General features: G+C 34.8%; 1 protein-coding gene, 1 long non-coding RNA gene and 1 pseudogene across 2 annotated transcripts; 2 read left to right on the forward strand and 1 right to left on the reverse strand.

The window, feature by feature from the left end:
• The first annotated feature begins 2,570 nt into the window (after positions 1–2,570).
• Positions 2,571–12,980, forward strand: LOC110734026 (annotated as a pseudogene).
• Positions 7,682–10,265, reverse strand: LOC110734027. The gene is made up of 2 exons (XM_021914083.1): positions 9,586–10,265; positions 7,682–9,281 (listed from the first exon to the last, which is right to left on the reverse strand). The coding sequence occupies exon 2, from the start codon at positions 9,278–9,280 to the stop codon at positions 8,090–8,092; it is 1,191 nt and encodes a 396-aa protein (XP_021769775.1). The 5' UTR covers position 9,281; positions 9,586–10,265; the 3' UTR covers positions 7,682–8,089.
• Positions 12,981–13,885: 905 nt separating the features above from the next.
• LOC110733991 lies at positions 13,886–15,070 on the forward strand. Its single transcript, XR_002513732.1, has 2 exons — positions 13,886–14,075; positions 14,434–15,070. It is a non-coding gene; the product is annotated as an uncharacterized LOC110733991 (long non-coding RNA).
• Positions 15,071–20,457: the final 5,387 nt, after the last annotated feature.

A 20,457-nucleotide genomic window follows, 5' to 3' on the forward strand; every position in this document is an offset into this window, starting at 1 on the left:
GTCTTGCCTTCGTTTAATTGTTCCTTCGTTGACGTTGTGCTTTATGTTAGTTTGGGTGTTTTCAACTATTTCTTGTAACGGCTTTTTGTTGTTTCAGGATACGTAGTTCGGGGAAGCATCCGGCGAAGCAGTGGTACAATGCGACAAATTTTCGTTGATGGGGAACCTATGTAAGTTTGGGGATTCCAGCAAATTCTTGCTACTACGTTTGTGGTTGTGGGGTTGCACGCTTGGAAAACCTTGGCGAACTAATGGAACTCCGTCTGTTGCCGTATTTCAGTCGTCTACATAGGGTGTCCGCGAAACGATGAGAAACTAGTGTTTCAATACGGACTGATGACAGGCTATGATAATTGAATACAAGCGAGGACGATTAGTATTGGTGAGTAGTCCAATTCTCCACATTGTTGCATGAAATCATCGTAGTAGCGAGTCTAGCCTGAGTTCACGATCGGAATTGTTGTTTTCACATATTACGGTGCTAGTTGAGGGATTTCGAGGAATTCTTGCTCGGGATTGTTGTTTTCACGTCTTACAATGCTGGTTGTGGGTTGTACGCTCGGGATTTCTTGACATAGTGGTACGGAAAACGTGTGAGTAGTAATATATATATATATATATATATATATATATATATATATATTAAATTTGCATGAATAATTAACCACAAAGTAAACCATTATTTTTTAAAAAATACCTTCTATTAGTACTATTACTAGATGAACCCGTGCGATGCACGGGTCGATCTATTTTTTTAAAAAATATTTTCATATTTATGTGATTACATTTGTTATTTTATTAGTTGTACACTTGTACGTAATATATCATTTTCTCCGTATTTGTTTTAAAATATTAGATAAACTTCATAATCTCAAAATATAATATTTCGTATTTAATTAATGTAACCATTAAAATCTCATTGGTCAATTATGCTTATGTGACACTTGAATTATTTATTGGATATAACTATAATTTATAATCTTACGTGACACGTTAACTAATCTTAGGTGGCATAATCCTATTGTAGCGTTTTAGAAATATTAATCTTATGTGGCGCTCTAATAATTTTTTAAAAATAAAAATCATATGTGGCGCTCTAAAATCTCGGAAAAAAACTCTTCTATATATATATATATTAGATTAGGTTGCAAATATTTTTCAATCACAATATTATATATAAAAAAAATGTCCAAATATTTCCTATAAGTTAGGAGAAATTCATATGTTAGAATTAGTAATACGGAGCATTGTAAGTAAATCTAACTATTATCATGTAAGTTGTTGTTGATTTAACAACTTGTTATTAGGAAAGTAGTTAATTAATTCTTTTAATTTATCTTTATATAAAAACTTGAAATCTTTCTATAAATATTCATTTGATTGAACTCGTTCATAATAACTTTACCTCAAATTCCGAATCCAACCATAGTTTTTCATACCCATTTTTTTATCTGAAAAGTGTTCAACATTATTTTCTTCTTTTTATTGAAGTGATAGTCATATTATTAAAAAAAAAAACTTAGCTTTTTGCGTTTTAGTGATAAGATTGTGTACCTCTGACATTGTCAGTCATTTGAAATTGTCACATTGTCCCAAAACAAGATTAGTTAAAGACGAAATATAACATTCCAACCCTATTGGTATGTATTTACATGTTACATGTTACATGTTCTATTTATATGTTTTATTAAGGTTATTTTTTTATAATAAGTAGTGTTTTGCATTGAAGTTAATTTTAGTTACATAATCGTATATTTATTTATAACTTATAAATTTCTCGTTCCCGCAATATTTCATTTAAATGAATGTAACAATGTATATGATGAATAGTGGAAGTAACCTACTATGTGTCAATAATTACATGATAGAATGACAATAAAATCTTTTTGAAATTGTAACAACAAAGGGGTAGAAATTAGATAAAAATTTGAAATAATTTTTTTTTTTAAAACAAGAAAGAACAAAATTTTTGTATATACTTCTTCCATTTTTTTTATTTGACACCGTTTGACTTTTACACTATTCACACAACACGCTTTGACTCGATTTTGTTGTTTATAGATACGATAAAACATATTTATGTGGGATCTTGTTTGAATCGTTTCAATGTTTTTATTTTTAATATTGACTTTTTATAATTTTACAATGTTGATAATTAGAGATATTAACCGTTAAAAATATGCGTTGGCAAGCGTGATAATAGAAATATGTCAACTAAAAAAAAGAGGAAATATGTACATAAAAAAAAATTTAGAATTTTTGGAATAAAATCTGGTCCCAAGTGTTGCCATTTGGAGTATTGTCTTATATTATCCAACTTCCGTATAAGTTGAGAGCTGATCTATAAATCACTAATATGAGTATTTTTCTTTTTCAGATTTTTGAATGACAAACAACAACTAACGATATCATCGCCTCTATTCACTAGTGGAACACAACATATTCCACATCTAGTGGTATGTGTTTATAACGAATTACATTGGCAATCTTTGTTTGAAAATTGTTTTATGTTGAGATCTAAAATTATGTTGCTAAAAATCAAACATATTTTTGTTACGTGATTGTAGAAAATGACAGATTCAAGTGTAACATATAGCGTGGATGATGCACTAGTGAAATTAGGGTTCGGAAAATACCAATATTTAGTACTTGGGTATGCTGGAATGGGGTGAAGCAATGGAGATGATGATATTGTCATTCGTCGGTCCAGCCGTTAAAGTCGAATGGAAGCTTAGTGCTGCTCAGGAAAGTCTCATTACGACCGTTGTGTTTGCAGGTATGCTCGTCGGAGCATATTCTTGGGGTCTTGTTTCTGATAAATATGGAAGAAGGTATACTTAAATCCTATGATGCTCGACGCTTGTCATTTTTCGGGTTGTATCCCTTATTAAGTGATGACTATTACAATGACTATTATTATTGCTATTGTTATTGTAACAAAATATTATTATTAAAGAAAATTTGATAATTACCACCATCTATTGTTGCCAAAATTGAAAATACCACCTCAACTTATTTTTTTTTTTTTTTTGAATTTTACCACCTAGTTTTTTCCAAAAGTTTTGAAAATTCCACCACTTTGTGAGATGAAGTCATTGTGGGACCTATAATTTTGTTTTCCCTCTCTTTCCCACGATTTCCCCTATTCTTCTACTCCCTTCTTTCAATATCATCTCTCAAATTTGATTTCAATTACACAAATTTCGCAAATTAGGTTATAATTTCTACAATCTAACCTACAACGAACTGAATTGATTAGTTTAATTAGGGTTTGGGTAATCAATTTGGGGGTTTTGCTAAATTCGACAAATTAGGGTAATCAATTTGGGGGTTTTGCTAAATTCGACAAATTAGGGGTTTATTCGTGGTAATTACCTGTTTAATTGTCCACTTATTCATTCAATTTTAACTTCATAAACCCTAATTTGTCCAATTCAGTAAAACCCCCAAATTAATTACCCTAACACTAATTAATCTAATCAATTCACTTCGTTTGAGGTTAGATTGTAGAAATTATAACCTAATTTGCGAAATTTTTGTAAATGACATCAAATTTCAGAGTTGAAATTGAAATAGGGGAGTAGAAGAACAGGGGAAATCGAGGGAAGAATGAGGAAAAGAGAGGGAAAAGGAAATTGTGGGTCCCACAATGACGTCATCCTACAAAGTGATGGGATTTTCAATACTTTTGGGAAAAACTAGGTGGTAAAATTCAAAATAAAAAATAAAAAATTGAGGTGGTAATTTCAATTTGGCAACAATAGATGGTGGTAATAATTATCAAAATTTCCTTACTATTACTATTATTATTACAATAATTATTATATATAGAATCAATTTTCTTATTGTTATTGTTATTATTATTATTACGGAGTATATAATTATTACAATAATTATTATGATCAACGATGTGTAGGGCAATAGAGGCAACCGGGCAAGTGAAAATTGGTCATCATGTGCCCCTTTTAAAACAATTTCCAAATACATAAAATTATACAAAGTATTAACTTAGCTAATATTTTTTTAACTAATTTTTTTTTAAAAAAAAATCAATAATTTTTTTTCTAAAAATTAATTTCCTATAAACTAAATTATTTTGAGTTAATAATAGCTTGTAGAGTTTATGTCTTTATTTCAATTTCTATGATGCCAATAATTTCTCTTTTAAAATGAGCAAATACAAAATGTTATAACTTATTCGAGGTTTTGGTGTACCTAGAAATAGGTACACCCAATGAATGATAGGTGACGGACTCCCTATTTGGAAGTGCTATTTATTTTCTTTGGGTGGTTAGCATTTTAATTAGATTTGTTTGTAGAATCTTTGACACTAGTATTAATATGTAATATAACTTACAATATTCTTTAGGGTTTTTTCATTTTTACCACCTTCAAATAATGACTTTGTCGAATTTACCACCTCCAAAAAAAAAACATTTACTTTACCACCTCATAAAAAAATTAAACATCAGTTTTACCACCTCATCTGAGCTCAGGTGACGGAAAACGCTTGTGGGGCCCAGGATAACGGCTAGTTTTTGATTTTTTCCCAAATTTCTCTCGATTTCCCTTTTATTTAAACCTAGTTCTTCATTTGTACACCAAATTCTTGCAGATTGGAGATTAATTTTTGCGATTACTTCACAAATCAGTAATTTTGGGCAACCTTAACAATCCCAAACCCTCTAATTATCAAACAATCAATTGAACTCCTCGACAACAAGCATCAAAAAGGTAAGCCATTGTCGTTAATTCTCTAGCAATTTTCGTGATTTCTGTTGTAATTTTTTGGCAATTCGTTGCGTGATTATGTTGCATTTGCTAAGAGTAATTGAAATTGGGCGTTTTGTGAAGTCAATTAAACCCCAATTTCAATTAAAATACTTAGGGTTCATGTAAGATTAAATTAGATTGGGGGTTTTTGTTATGTGAATTGGCTACTGAAATTAGGGTTATATTATGGTGATTGTGTTCAAATACAATTAATTTCATTCTTGTTCTTACTGAATTTCAGAAGGGAATGTCTTCAGTTAGCATGTCACCCTCAAAGGAGAAAAAATGCCAATGTGGAGTTCCAATGTCTAGGCTGACTGCTTGGACTAGGGAGAACCCAGGACGCAAGTTTAGGACCTGCAAATTCTATGATCCTGTGACTGAGTCAAGGGGGTGTAAAGCTTTTGAGTGGGTGGATCAACCAGATGGAACACCTTGGCAAACAGAGGTGATTAACAACTTGCTGCTGGACAAGAAACTAATGAAGGGAGAGCTGAATGACATGAAGAGGGAAGTTGATGATGTTAGTGGACAAAGGAGGTGCTTGCTCAATGAGATTGACAGCTTGAAGATGAAATGCAAAGCTCTTAGCTCAGACAGGAAGAAGATGATCAAGGAAGTGCATGGCAGCAATGCAACAACAAAGAAAATGCTCACAGTACATGCTATTGTTGTGTTTTGTTGTTTTGGTTTGGTACTGCTATGTATTTTAGATCTTAGGTTCATTTAGGAATGCTTAGAAACAAAAAAAATCCCCAACTTATGTTGTGTTTTGTTGAATTATTATGTGTGGATGTTGGGATGACATTTCTTGTACTACTTTTAACAAAATCAATGAGAAATGGAACTTTTTGGTAGAAACGTATCACAATTCGTATTAGTACTTGCAACACAATGTTTGAAATTGTTTTACATTGGCTGAGACAAAAGTTAAGGCACCTTTGTGCAAAATCATTGTTCAACTATCATTGTTCAACTACCAAATAAACTTGGTTGTCTATTACAAAATACTAATGAGTAGACCTAGGGTCACAGTTGATTGAGATCCTTGTCCTTCTTGCTTGTCATTACATGAAGCTTGGACCTGGTCTGTATTTTGACTTTGGGAGGAGTAGTTGTTGGCACTCTTGTGGGCTGACTCAGGCTCCTGTTGCTCCTGGTAACAGGCTGAGTTGGCAAAGGCTCTATTCTTGTTGCAGGCTGGCTTGACACAGCAGTTGCAGGTGCAGCATTACTTGACCCAGCCTGTACTGTTGTTGGAGGCTGATATTGTGGCAACTTCAGTGCAGCCTGCAATCACAGTATGACAAGACTCAGAAACAAAGCCACTAAATACACTCAAGTCACAAAATACACAAAATACCTGTCTTGCTGCTTTCTCTTCACTTTTCTTTCTCTGTTCCTTAAGCCAAGGAGTCTGCATCTGTGGCCTCCCACCCTTTGGATTTGTTGCAGGTGGGTTAGGCTGTTCTGGTGCTGCTTCAGCCTTGCATGTTTTGGCAAAGTGGCCAAACCCACCACAGTTCTTGCATTGTTTCATCACCTTTGGCTTCTTGCCCTCAGGTGCTGCAGAAGTGCCCTCCCCTGGTTCAAGCTTTCTCTTTTTTGCCTTAGGTCTTCCTGGCTGCACTTTCAGCATAGGTGGCAAAGGCTGTCTGAGCTTGACCTTTTCCCAATTCTTAGGGCCAGGCATTGGCTGTATTGGGTTCTCATATGCAGCCAAGTATGTCACCCTATAGTAATGTGGGTGCACATACAACTCAGGGTCATCCCTTTTGTCCATTATGCAAGCAAATGCATGGACACAAGGTATTCCTGTCAACTCCCATCTATAACAAGTGCATTTTCTCTCTTGCAGATCCACAATGCACTGATCATCCTTGTATTTCACCTCATAAACTTCATCCCTTGAAGCTGTAACCTCACATGTCATGGCATACTTCTCCAACCCATCAAAGACTTTGTTGACAAATGGGGTTAGTAAACCTTCCCAAGACTTTGCTGCCTCCCATTTGTCATTACTCCTCTTCATCATATATCTTCTAAGCCATTCCATTTGAGTTAGAATAGGCTTGTCTCTGGCATCTCTAATCACTGCATTAAATGTCTCACACATGTTGTTTAACAACATGTTAGACTTGTAGTTTGTAGAGAAAGCATGCCTTGACCAGTGTTGGGGTCAATGTTTGACAACCACTGGTATGCTTCTTCATCCAAAAAATTGATACTTTCCATAGCAACTTCAAACTCAAACTGATACAACCACACACATGACAACCATTCAACACAACATAGACACATGGCATACAGTTTTCACAAAATAGAAAGACATGCAAATATGTGCAAAACTAAATGTTCCTAGCATACATTATAGTTCACCATAAAACTGACATAAAAGAACCTAAATAGAAGCTTACCAAAGTGCTTGCCCTAGCAGCAGCCCAGAACAATTCCTTGAAAGTTGCACCATGAAATTTCAGTTTGAAATTTGACCAAATATGCCTCACACAAAATCTGAGCTCAGCTTTGGGGGCCACATCTGCAAATGCTTCTATGAGACCCTACACACAAGGCAAAACTAACAAGTTAGTGTACAGAAAATTCAAATACAGCAAAGTAATTTAAACACAAACACAACCCACTTACTTTCTGTCTGTCAGACATAAAAGTCAAGCCATCTCCTTGGTCATACACACAAAGTGCCTTGAGCAAGCTCTCCAGAAACCAGCACCAGCTGTCCTTGTTCTCAATCTCTGCAGTTGCCCAAGCAATTGGGAAGATGGAATTATTGCCATCTTTTCCAACTGCAACCAAGATCTGCCCAGGGTATGCCCCTTTTAGATGGCACCCATCCACCCCAATTACTGGTCTGCAACCACCACATTACACTCACTCCCTGGATTCCATTTCAGCAGTGCCTTCCCATAGTCCCAAACCTTTGAGTATTGCTCTGATGAAGAGCCATATATTATAAGCTTTGCCCTGCTTCTAGCCAACCAAGCCTTGGAGTATGTAATTTTGATCCCCAAGTCATTCAAGGCCCTGTCCTGAATCTGTTTAATCTTCCATCTGGGGTTTCCCCTGAACTCCTCCAAGTACCTGTCAGCAAGGAACTCTGCTGTCACCTTGTTGTTCATTTTACTCCTAACACACCTATGCTTCAGCCTTAGTGTCTTAATTTTCCAAGCCTCTGATTTCACAAGCCTTGTTGCATAAAACTTGAACCTACACCTAACACCCTTACTACATGTACACTTCACTATCCTACAACTGTTCTTGTTATACACACACTTGCATTTCCTTTTGCAATATGCTGTTAGCCTCTTTGAATCATTGTGAAGAAGGTAATACTCATACCTATTTTCAATTGCATGTGTCTCAAAGCTTTTCTCATTGTTTGCACATCACTGAACCTTTGACCAACTACAAATTTGATAGCCCTTTCAAAGTCTGTCTCAGGGTTAAACCAAGTAACACTACCCTGATCATCATCTGAATCACCTTCCACAGTCTTTAGCTCATCAGAATCACAAGTTGCCTCCTCTTCAACCCTCACTTCAATTTTCTGTAGATTTCTTTCTATGTCAAACCCTGTGTCCTCATCATCACTTTGATCCCCTCCTTCAGTAACTCCCCTCAAACTGCCTTTCACCTCACTGTTAATATGGTCTAAATTTTTCTTCAACCACTGTTCATCATCATCAGAGTATAAGTCCTCCTCTCCCTCATCAACTTCTAACTCAAAATCACTCAACTCAGAATCAGAAGACTCTGTATCACCATCCTCATCACTAAACACATCACTGTCATCCCTTAAGCTCCTCACTCTTTCTTTTATTTTTCTCACTAAATTAGCAAAATTTCCAGTCTCATCCCCAACCTTAGCCTTACCCTTATCTGTAGCAGTGAGTTTACCCTTCCCTTTATGTGTATTAGCATTCACTTTCTCTGCCCTAGGAAGCCTCTCCTCAGCCTCTCTGTCATGTATAACAATGCCTTTTAACCTAGGGCTTCTCCTAAATGGCTCTTCTTCAGTGGGCTTACTAAGTTCTGGGCTGGGTTTGTATACTTTAGGCCCACCAAACCTCTTTTTCAGTTCCTTCCTTTGTGCAGGGGTTAGCTCATTCCCAGATATACATTTGAAGGGTGTTTTGTTAGTCCCTTCAATTGGCTCATGACTGGTAACATACATCTCACATGCCCCCTTTTTGTTCACCGACTCTAGGAAACCATTCACCTCACCATCAACAAGCTCCCTTTTACCATTCACCCAAGACTTGCCCTTTTGTTTATACCAGCAACTAAACCCCCTAGGAACCTTCACATTCACATACACAAACCCATGTATAGCTGCTTGCCTCAAAAAGTGTACATCTATCTTATTTTTTTCCACCTTTCTCATCCAATAAACCCACCCACCATCCCAAGTTAACACCCTCCTATTTTTACCAGCTAAAGAAGGTATAAAGGCACCCCCTACTGTAATTTTTAAGTCCACTGTGTCCATTCTGTAACAACACCAACAAAAGCACACACAACAATAACCAATTTCAGTAATTACAGTAAACAACAACAACCAATTCACCAATTACAGCAAGTAAAAGCAATTCACATTGACTATGCACTAAATTAACAGTAAACAAGTAAATCTAATTAACTAATTATTTAACAAATGCACACTCTAATTCAGTCAAAGATTCGCATAATTAGGGTTTATAATACTTTAATTCACAGATTCCCCATAAAGGCATACTTTACCCCAATTGGCAACCATAAATCCAACGAAATGTACTAATAAAGGGTTTAAAGTACCTCTTGTAGTCAGGAATCTCGATTTCTGTCAGCAAATTACCAAGCTTTTGGTCCCCTCACCCTGTGGAAGATGACAAGAGAAGCTGATGTGTTGCAATTTTGTGGTTCCAGCTCGATTTCAACCACCCAAATTGATCTAGGGTTTCAGTTTTTACAGAGAGAAAGAGAAAAATCAAAGGAGAGAGAAGCAGTTACAGTGAGAATCAAGAAAAATCAAAGGAGAGAGAGACGAAAATTGATGAGGAAGTGAGAAATTTGGTGAGACATTGATTATGGAAGGTGGAAGGTGAGAAAAGGAGGAGACAGAGGGAAATCGATTTTAAAAGAATTAAATTGAGGGAAGTGACAGTTAACTGGGCCCCACAAGCGTTTTCCGTCACCTGAGCTCAGATGAGGTGGTAAAACTGATGTTTATTTTTTTTATGAGGTGGTAAAGTAAATGTTTTTTTTTTGGAGGTGGTAAATTCGACAAAGTCATTATTTGAAGGTGGTAAAAATGAAAATACCCTATTCTTTATTATGAAAATCAACCTAAATGAATATATTTTTAATTCAAACAATTTATATGTATGAATCATTAACAATTTAACATGAATACTTGATCATCACTATGTTGGATAAGAAAAATTATTAGATCAAATTTAGAGATGTGCATACATTGATTGTAATAAATTTATAGTTTTATATGTTAAAAATCTAAATTTTTATTTCAGTCATATATCTTCTATGTAACTCAATATTTTTTACCACTATCCACTGATCCAAAATTATGAATCTCATATAATACCAACTAATTTGTATCAGGAAAGGATATATGTTCTCAGCAGTATTAACAGCTGCAGCTGGATGCGTAAGTGCAGGTTCTCCAAATTATGCAGTCTTGCTAATATCACGTTGCATTGTAGGCAATGGCCTCGGCGCTGGTCCTGTACTGCTAACTTGGTTTTTAGAATTTGTACCTGCACCTAGTCGCGGTACATGGTTAGTCCTTTTCCAAGCTTTTTGGACCGTTGGTTCAATTGTCGAGTCTGCCTTAGCCTGGGTATGTTCATATATACTAGTTCTTTATTTCATTACCAGAAAACTTTTATGAATTCATATTAACTTTTTAAAAAGTCTGGGAGTACTCTTATGAATAGTGTGTGGACATTTAAACTCCTAAAAATGTTTGTTTACTTATTTATCTTCATTAATGTTAACGAATTTATTTTTACAACATTTAAAATGTTTGTTTATTTGTTCACTTATTTATTTTGTACATATTTTTTCTCATTAATACTTCAAAGTGCCAACAGCTAAATTTGTGACATAAAACCAAATCAAAAGAACTCAAATTTCTTCAAATTTGATAGGTTGTAATGCCAAGGTTAGGATAGAGATGGTTGCTGGGTCTATCAGTTTTGCCTTCATTTGTTTTGCTCATATTCTACCTAATTACACCCGAGTCACCAAGGTACTTATGTTTGAAAGGCAGAAAAGCCGAGGCTTTTCAAGTTTTGGCAAAAATGGCCAAAGTGAATGGCAAAGAACTACCTCCAGGGATTCTCGCAACTGATATGGAACTAGAAGAGCAAAATTTTGTAGAAGATGATGGTGCTTTTTCGAAAGATTGGAAGGATACAGAAATGACTGTACAACGATCAATTATGATACTCCTTTCACCAAAATTGATCCGTACAACAATACTTCTTTGGGTCGTGTTCTTTGGAAATTCCTTAGCTTACTATGGTCTCGTGTTACTCACAACTCAGTTAAACAATGACAATGTATGTGGTCCTAACAAGAACAACGTCGAGGATAACAGTCCTGGTGCTGGTATCAATTATAAGGAAGTCTTCATCACTAGTATTGCAGGTATGTTTTTAATTTGTTAGTTAAGGATAGAGTATAAAACATATTCATGTGATTCAACCATCAGCTTAATCTTTTGGTTAAGTTGGTCTACTAACATGATAGAATGTAAAACATATTGTTGGGCTTCACCAATTAGACAAGACTATGTTTTATTCTCTATCAGTTTACTTCCTTCTACAATGTAACTTTGATAAAATGAACAAACTTTTGACTTTTTTTTTTAATTATTTTTTTTTTTTTGTAGAATTCCCCGGCCTTGTCATTGTTGGACTCCTAATTGATCGAATTGGTCGTAAGAATTCAATGGCACTTATGTTAGCTGCATGTTGCGCGTTCTTGGTGCCTTTGGTAGCCCGTCGATCTGAAACTTTAACAACCGTTCTTATGTTTGGTTCTCGAGCATGTATTATGGGAACATTTACTACTGCTTTCATTTTTGCTCCTGAGGTATATCAACATCCTTGTACATTTCACTCATTTTTTTCAATAATCTTTTCAATATGACTTTTTTCACTCATTTTTTCAATAATCTTTTCAATATGACTTTGAAATTTTGTTCTGTTTATATTGTACAATGTAGATATATCCAACATCAGTAAGAAATACCGGGTTTGGAACTGCAAGCTCTATGGCAAGAATTGGCGGTATGGTCAGCCCTGTCGTGGCTGTAGCCTTAGTACAAGGATGTCATCAAAAGGAAGCTGTCCTGTTTTTCGCCGGTGTAGTCTTGGCTACAGCCGTTGCTGTCTTACTCATTCCATATGAAACTAAAGGTCGCGAATTGACTGATAGTGTTGGAAGTACTAAGCATGATAGAAAGAAAGTTGCCAAAGAAGAGATAGATGTGCAAAGACCTCCTACTTTGAATAATGCTTAGGACTCTTAGCAATCAAAATGAGAATTAAGAAACTTCTTAGTTTTTCAAACGTCTGATCCTTTTATTCAGAAGTTTGTATGTTTTAGGTATTCTTTATCATATTTGTTTTAATGTTTTAGTTAGTTTAGTTACCACTAATTAGTAAACTTTGTTTGAGCAAAAGGGCTCTACTAAGAACACTAAGAAGATAGCATAGCATCTTTGATTATGTAATGTTTCAAGTATAGGTTTGTACCTGTACTAAATTTTGAGAATTTAGAGATCAATTAATGGATGGTATATCATAATTTTTCTGCACCTTTATGCTTACATGTTAATTTTTGTAAATGAGCCATTTTAGTAATATAAATCATGATTATGTATATTGCATTCAATTACAAAATCCATCATCAGAGAGTGAGGAATAGCTCAAGTGGTTAGAGCTCTCCTCCCGATTCCAAGAGATCTTGAAATCGATTCTCATCACCCGCCCTTGTGATTCTCTAAGTACCAAAAAAACAAAATCCATCATCAGTAGCAATTCTTAACTTTGAACTAAAGCAGAGTTTAGCACGTGCAAATTTTTCTCATTAAAGAAGGTTTTTTTTTACCTCCCTCTCTTTATCTTAAATTAATGAAATAGAAAACCTGCTACATTATCACACATTCACTTTTCGATGCAAGTTAGTTTAAGCATCTACATGATCCTCCAATAATCCCTTAGTAAATCTCCTATCGAATTAAACAATCAAAATGCAGTTATAACACCATTTGGCATTTTTTATGTTGATATGATAAGTAAAAATTGAAAACGCATTAACTTAAGAGTTTATATCTACACAATAATCTATCTATATCTATCTATATACTATAACTAGTTTAGTCCCCTGCATTGCACGAATTTAATAGCTATTATTTGTTTAAAATATTTGTTAACATTCTTTATTTGAAAAATAATGTAATCATAATTTCATTAATTTATTTTGAAAGAAGTATTTGTATTTATTTAATCATGAAAATTTGAAGGAAAAAAAAAGGGATAAAATTTTTCATAGAAAGTTGGCATGTGTTCTTTAATGATGTCGGCATGTTTTATTTTAGTAATAGTTAATAGATAAAATAATACCTAGAAATTTTCCCACTTACAACTTTGTTTTTGTTTTTTTTTTTTTTATGCAATTTTAATAAAAAAAAAATTAACAAAAACTTAAGTTATTTTAAAAGTTAGTTTTATATCGTGAAAGATTAGATAAAAAAAAACTCTTATCTTAACATTCATAATTCTAGAGTTAAGAATATAAGTGGAGACTAAACTTTCATAAAATGTAAAAGTAGGGGACTGCAGTTTGGGAAGTTCAAAGTAGGGGATTAAAACCGGCTGAACAAGTGATCATCGGTTTCTTAACTTGTAATAGGGAGTTTCCATTAAAAAAATAAAGGGAAAAAAAATAATGCTTCTGATGAGTTGCAGAGCTCGATATTCGTGATGAATATCAGCCGTAGGAGAAAGGCGGGAAAGGAAGTGATTCTTGAAGCTTCTGTAGGAAGTGGAGGGGACCTTTTTTCCTATAAAAGGAGTACTATCATCTTCTTTAATGCCCACAACACCATTTTCAGAAAGCTCCAACTTAAAACCAAAAAAAAAAAAAAAAAAAAAAAAAAAAAAAAAAAAAAAAAAAAAGAATCCTTTATTCTCTGCTTGTGTCCATGTACTGGCCTACTGGTCCCAGCTTTGAGGATTCAGTTGGGAGAAAAGTTGCACGACTCGGTTCCGTTGAAGGTATATTCCCTGCTCTTTTGGTTTGTAGTGTTCCTTTACACATGTTTGTTGTTGTTTTTTGTTCATGAATAAACCTTGAGAAAGTTGTTTTTTTGGCATGCTTTTCAAGTAAAACATGTGAATATGTTGGTTGAAGTTATAAAATTGGTTAAAAATTATGGTTAATGTTGATGATGGTTTATGTGAGGATTTATTAGTTGACTTTGGCCATGGAAATGTATATTTTATCATGTATGTAATTAGTTTAATTTTTTTGTGATTAAGTAGTAAACATGTTGTTAGGGTTTTCATATTTCTGTGGGTGTGTGCTTGAGACCTTAGTCAGTAGTGTCTTACACTCCATGTACTTATGACCTAGGTATGGATGCGCTTGAAGATGCACACCCCCTGTTTAGCTCGCAGGACTTGCTGGTGACCCATGTGTTCCCAAAGCTGGACTAGGAAGGGAGGGATGCCATTGAGTTGACTTACAAGAAATGGAGGATGTGGTAGAGGCTCAGGCACTTGGTGTTCACCTACCCCTTCAACGGCCCCAGGGCTGCTAAGAGTGGGTCCTGAAATATGTCCTCTACAACAATGGGAGGGACCTTCATGCTTGGATGGAGAAGGACATGACTGTGTACTTTGACGGCTTCCCATTGCTGTTCAAGGAGGAGGAAGCCTAGGGACCATGGGTCTAGTCTATGGAGCTGTTGGTTTTTGGGTTAGGTAGCTGCTTGGTTTAAGCTTTTTTTTTATGTTTATTCTGTAAAAATTGGGGGTAGTTGTAGTCCTACCTTTGTCATGGCAAGATGTAGGGGCATGTGACAAGCAATGGTATTTCATTTTGTGCTTGTCAATGCCATGACAATGGTTTAGTAGTTTAAGTTGGTGTCTCTGAATCTTATGAACTAATTCTGATGATGATGATTTGTAAATATTAAATATTTTGGTTGTAATGAATGGATACATGGACTTATTTCCATGTTTTTATAAAATGAAATGAAGTAGTTTGTTCCATCTTATGCACATATGGTTGATTATTTATTCTCTTATGCACAAATTATTCTATTATGCACATATCCTTGATTACTTAAGTGATTGCTGATACTTTTATTTGTTTGATGAAACTGCTGATAGTATATTAGTATAGTATGAAATGATCAAACTGATTAATTACAACTCATGTATGAACACATATAACATGAATCTAAAGCCATGTATGATTGTTCATCATGGTGGGGAATGGGTACAAAACACAGGACATTTAGTCTACAATGGAGGTAGAGTTAGATTGTTTGAGGACATTCCTGACAGTGTTGATACAAAGTACTTGAAAGAAGTGATTGATTCTTTGGGGTACACTGATATTGTGAAATTGCATTTCTTGGACCCTATGAAAGACATCCAGACTGGTATTAGGTGTTTAGGGTTTGATAGCAGTAGCTGTGATCCCTTCTTGTCACTTTTGCTTGAGTTAAGGCTTATTCATGTATACACAGAGCATGAGTTAAGTGATATCAGTACTACTAACTACAATGACTTAGGGAGGGGTTCTTTAGTTCAGTTATTAACTAACATGGAGGGGCTAGGTAGCTTCACACCTAGAAATATGGAACCTGAAATTGATTATGATACAGAAGGATCAGATGAGGATGATGTTGAGTATGTTGATGCAAGGAATAGGGTAAATGAGGAAAAAGTACAAAAAAAAGTCTTATGAAGATGAGTTAGAGATGCTAAAGAGATTAGATGACTCTAAACACCAGAAAAAGAACAGATATAGCACTGACTCAGATGTAGGGACAAAGAGTGACATGCATACTAACTCTTCAGCAGATGAGGACTCAGATGAAGATGATTTTGGGTATCTTTTGCCACCTGAGATAGGTCATAGGAGGACACAAACTAGGAAAGACTCTCACAGAAGTATTCCTTTTTTGTTGGGAAAAGATTTGAGAGTGTTGTTGCATTTAGGGAAGCAATAATGTGTTACTCAATTGAGTAAGGAAGAGAAATTATGTACTCAAAGAATGTGACACGAAGGATTGGTTGTCACTGTTCTAATAAGGATAAAGGGTGCCCATGGAAGATTTGGGCATCATAGGATCAGAGCAGAAAATCATTCATGGTTAAAACTCATACAAGTGACCATACCTGTGGTAGAACCTCTAAAAATAAAAGACTTACAACATTATGGATTGCAAAAACCTTCCAGGATAGGTTTAAGGTCAATCCATGTATTAAAATTCATGGCATTATTGAGACCATATGGTCAGAGAAATGTGTAAAAGTGAGTAGGTATAAGGCTTACAAAGATAGGAAGATTGGTCAGAGCTTGATAGTTTGAGAGTATGAAGAACAGTATGCACTACTTTATAGGTATGTTGCTGAGTTCAAGAGAAGTAACAGAAACAACACCATAAAGTTGAAGCTCAATGGCTGTGTATTTGAGAGAATTTACATCTGTTCTGAATCTTTGAAAAAGGGTTTCCTAGCTGGATGCATACCCTTCATATCCTTAGATGATTGTTTCTTAAAAGGGCCATTTGGAGGTCAATTATTAGTTGTTGTGGGAAGATATGGGAACAATCAAATGTTCCCAATTGCATGGTCAGTGGTTGAAGTTGAGAGTACTGAGACCTGGACTTGGTTCCTAGAATTACATGCTAATGACCTTGGAACCACTGAGGGTGCTGGGTATACACTAATGTTAGATCAACAAAAGGGACTTCTTGCAGCAGTAGCAAATGTGTTGCCTTCAGCAGAAACAAGAGTGTGTGCTAGGCATATGTACTGCAATTTTAGAGGTGCTATAGGGGTGGGTTAGAATTCAGAAAACAATTTTGGAAAATAGCCAAAAGTTGTACAGAAAATGATTGTTTTAAAAACATTGAAACACTAAAGGCAATATCTACTGATGCAGGTGATGATTTAATGGGTAGAAATTACATGAAATGGTGTAGGGCTTTTTATAGTTCAATGTGGAAGTGTGGATAATAACATGAGTGAGGTGTTAAATGCATATATCCTCAACTCTAGACACAAACCAATCATTACAATGCTAGAAGATATCAGGGAAGGTCTCATGGAGAGACTGCATAAGAAAAAGGGATCAAATTCAGAAAAAGCAGCTACTGTTATGCCCCAGAATTCAGCAGAAATTAGAATGGAATAAAATTTGGGCTAGGGGATGGAATGGTTACTGGGATGGAGGGTGTTGTTATGGAGTTAGACAAGGTGCAACTAAGGAAATTTTTGTGGTGAATTTAGGAAACAAAACATGCACTTGCAGGGCTTGGGAGCTTAGTGGAATTCCCTGTAAGCATGCAATTATAGCAATGTGGAAAAAAGGGGATAATCCTGAGCCCTATGTCAATGATTACTTCTCTAAAACAACATATTTAAAGGCTTATCAGTACTTATTAGAGCCTTTGAATGGCCCTCGGCAGTGGCCATCTTCTGATGGTGTTATGGTCCCCCCCTAAAATGAAGAAAGTGCTGCACAGGCCCAAAAAAAAAAAAGGTTGCAAGCAGGTGAGGTTTCAGCATCTGGGAAGCTAAGGAAGATAGGTGTATGGATGACTTGCAATTTTTGTGGTGTACAAGGTCACAACAAAAAAGGGTGCAAGCTAAACAAGTCATAGTACCCTGATGCAACCAGGCAACAGCAGGAGCAGCAGGAACAGGACACTACACTTAGTCACATTCCCATGCACATGAGGGGAGTAGGAGTTTACACCTATCCAAATGGCTTTCAAAGAGTTGCAACTGTAAATTTTTAACTGTTGTTATGTGTTCAATATTTTTCTTTTGCACAAAATAACAATTTTAAGTAATACTTTACTAATTCTCACTTTCACATGGTGGAGTAGGTACTTCAGGTCCAAGAACTGATTCACAGCCTATGCATAATGTGCAACACAGGGTGCATGGGGCTTATTACTCATATCTTGATGGTGAGCAAATTGTCTACGCATTTTAGGCTGAGGATTACCCTCCATCAAGCTAACAAAGCCAACAGAGCCAACACACAACAACGGTAACAACACAGAAACTACATGTACTTTAATTTAACAACTACATTTACTACATCATTCTAAATTTCATAGTCTGATTACAAAATTTTTATGTTAGAACCTAGCAAGGGAAAAGCATACAAAGAAGAGAAAATAAGGTAACTTGAAGCTACATATTTTAATGCATTCATTGCCTTACATACAACCATATGAAAATTACAACAATTACAATAACATTTAAACAAACTTGAAATCTGATCCCCATCTTAGCAGCCATTTTCACCTTCAGTAGAGTGTAGTCAGCATTTACCTTCCTCGAGTACTTGTTTGCTTCAAACAAATCCTTCCTCATTGAAATCAGCTCCTCTTTCATTCAGACTCTGCTTCTCCTCCAACAATCTTAAAATAACATATGTCTGCCAAGTTGTGGGAGGTTTAATATCAACCCACTTAAAAAATTTGCATCCCCTTCTATCAGTGTCTTCATCATAGTCTGGACACGCAAGAAACCTTCTTTCAGGGTTATCTTTAGTCCATGCCCTTGTGCGTGACACTAGTAGCCCACAATTACACCTCCTTGGACTAGCACTGCTACTTGACATTATTCTGGATTCAATGAACACCAAAATTCTGAAAAATTAATAGTCAGTTAGTCACATAACTCAACACATCTATGGAATAAAGATTTCATTTACTGCTACTCAACCTGTTATGCAGGATCAAATTCAGAGGCAAACTAAGGCTAAAGCTTGATTTTGGATTTTGGATGTAAAAAAAATTGATAAGTACTCAGTGTTTATTGTTGTTCAAATTATGTTTTTGTTGGTAGAAATTATTCCTATACATACTTGGATAATGGCTATTGTATGGAATATTTCAAGCATTACTCCAAACTTGAACCCCACTGTGATCATACATTTAAGCATGGTGGCGTCCAAAGGGAAGGAAGATAGAGCAAAAGAGTCACCAACAAATTTTAGGAACTTGTAAACCGTTCAAAGGGTGAAGGTTACACCACTTAACGATCCAGGAGATCATTAACTCCAATAGGTCTGAAATCCAATCTAAAAGAAATTGAATCTGCCTTAATAATAGGCCTCTACATTATTCTTCTCGTATTTATGTGCGCTTTCTGATTAACAGGCAATTAATAGGTTTACCCTAAACCTGTTTATCTATGTTGGTTGAATATTAGGAAATTTTGTGTAGAACTACCCTAAAGATAAGGTCATTTGTGAACAACTACCCATATTTTTTTATTTGTTTAAAACTACCCACAAGTTTGAAAACATTTAGGTAGCACTACCCATTAACATTTTTCGTCCAATTAAGACATTATTGGAGCTCACTTTTTTCACTTTTGCCACCCAATTAACTCTCCCAATTTGTATAAAGGTTTTAATTTACCTTAATTAACCTAATTAAGGTTTTAATCATAATTTATTTCAGGGTTCATGAGTGTAGTATTATTCGGGGATTTTAATTTCTAAGGTTTGGGAATTTAATTGAATTGGGGTTTTTGCTTTTTTTAGCATTAATTGACCATTGTAATTGAAAAAAGTAAAAAATTAGGCCAAAATAACGTTTTAATGGGACGAAAAACGTTAGTGGGTAGTGCTACCCAAATTTTTCCAAACTTACGGGTAGCTCTAAACAAATAAAAAAAATGGATAGTTGTTCACAAATGACCCTATCTTTAGGGTAGTTTTACACAAAATTTCCTAAATATTAATACACAAATAAAACTATTATTGGCGATCACTTGAATTATAATCAAATTAACCCTAAACAAGATTATTAATTATCTTAATAAGCGTGATTACAAGTACAAATTCCCTTTAAACATGCATAAAAAGCGTGATCAAGCAATAACAATAAATATATATCAAGCAATGTAATGTTAACAAATTATACATAAGTTATCCGTCAATTAAAAAATAATATGAAATAATTCGTAAATTAACAAATTATGTAAACAATTCATAAATTAACAAATTACGTAAAACAATTCGCTAATTAACAATTGGGTGAATTAATATAATTCGACACAACAATAATAATAATCATAATCATAATTATCATAATAATATTAAAGCATAATATTAATAGCAAGATCCTAGGCATGATACTAACAAGATTAATAACAAACCCAAGCATGTCACTAACCATCAAATATCAAATATCTAGCCCTAACATGATACTAACATGCTATTAGGAAAGAAAATAAAAGGCATCATATAAATCATAATTGACATTATATTCTTTACCCTAAACATGATACTAGGAAATTATTGTTGTCACCCTAAACATCATACTAAGAAAAGCATCCTAACATGATACTAGCAATCAAAATAACAACCTAGACATGATTTTTATATCATAAT

Source organism: Chenopodium quinoa, unplaced genomic scaffold (assembly GCF_001683475.1).
Source record: "Chenopodium quinoa cultivar QQ74 unplaced genomic scaffold, ASM168347v1, whole genome shotgun sequence".
NCBI lineage: Eukaryota > Viridiplantae > Streptophyta > Magnoliopsida > Caryophyllales > Amaranthaceae > Chenopodium > Chenopodium quinoa.

Coding starts and splice junctions, on each gene's coding strand:
- LOC110734027 (XM_021914083.1), bottom strand. CDS start 9,280: ATGGACACAGTGGACTTAAAAATTACAGTAGGGGGTGCCTTTATACCT.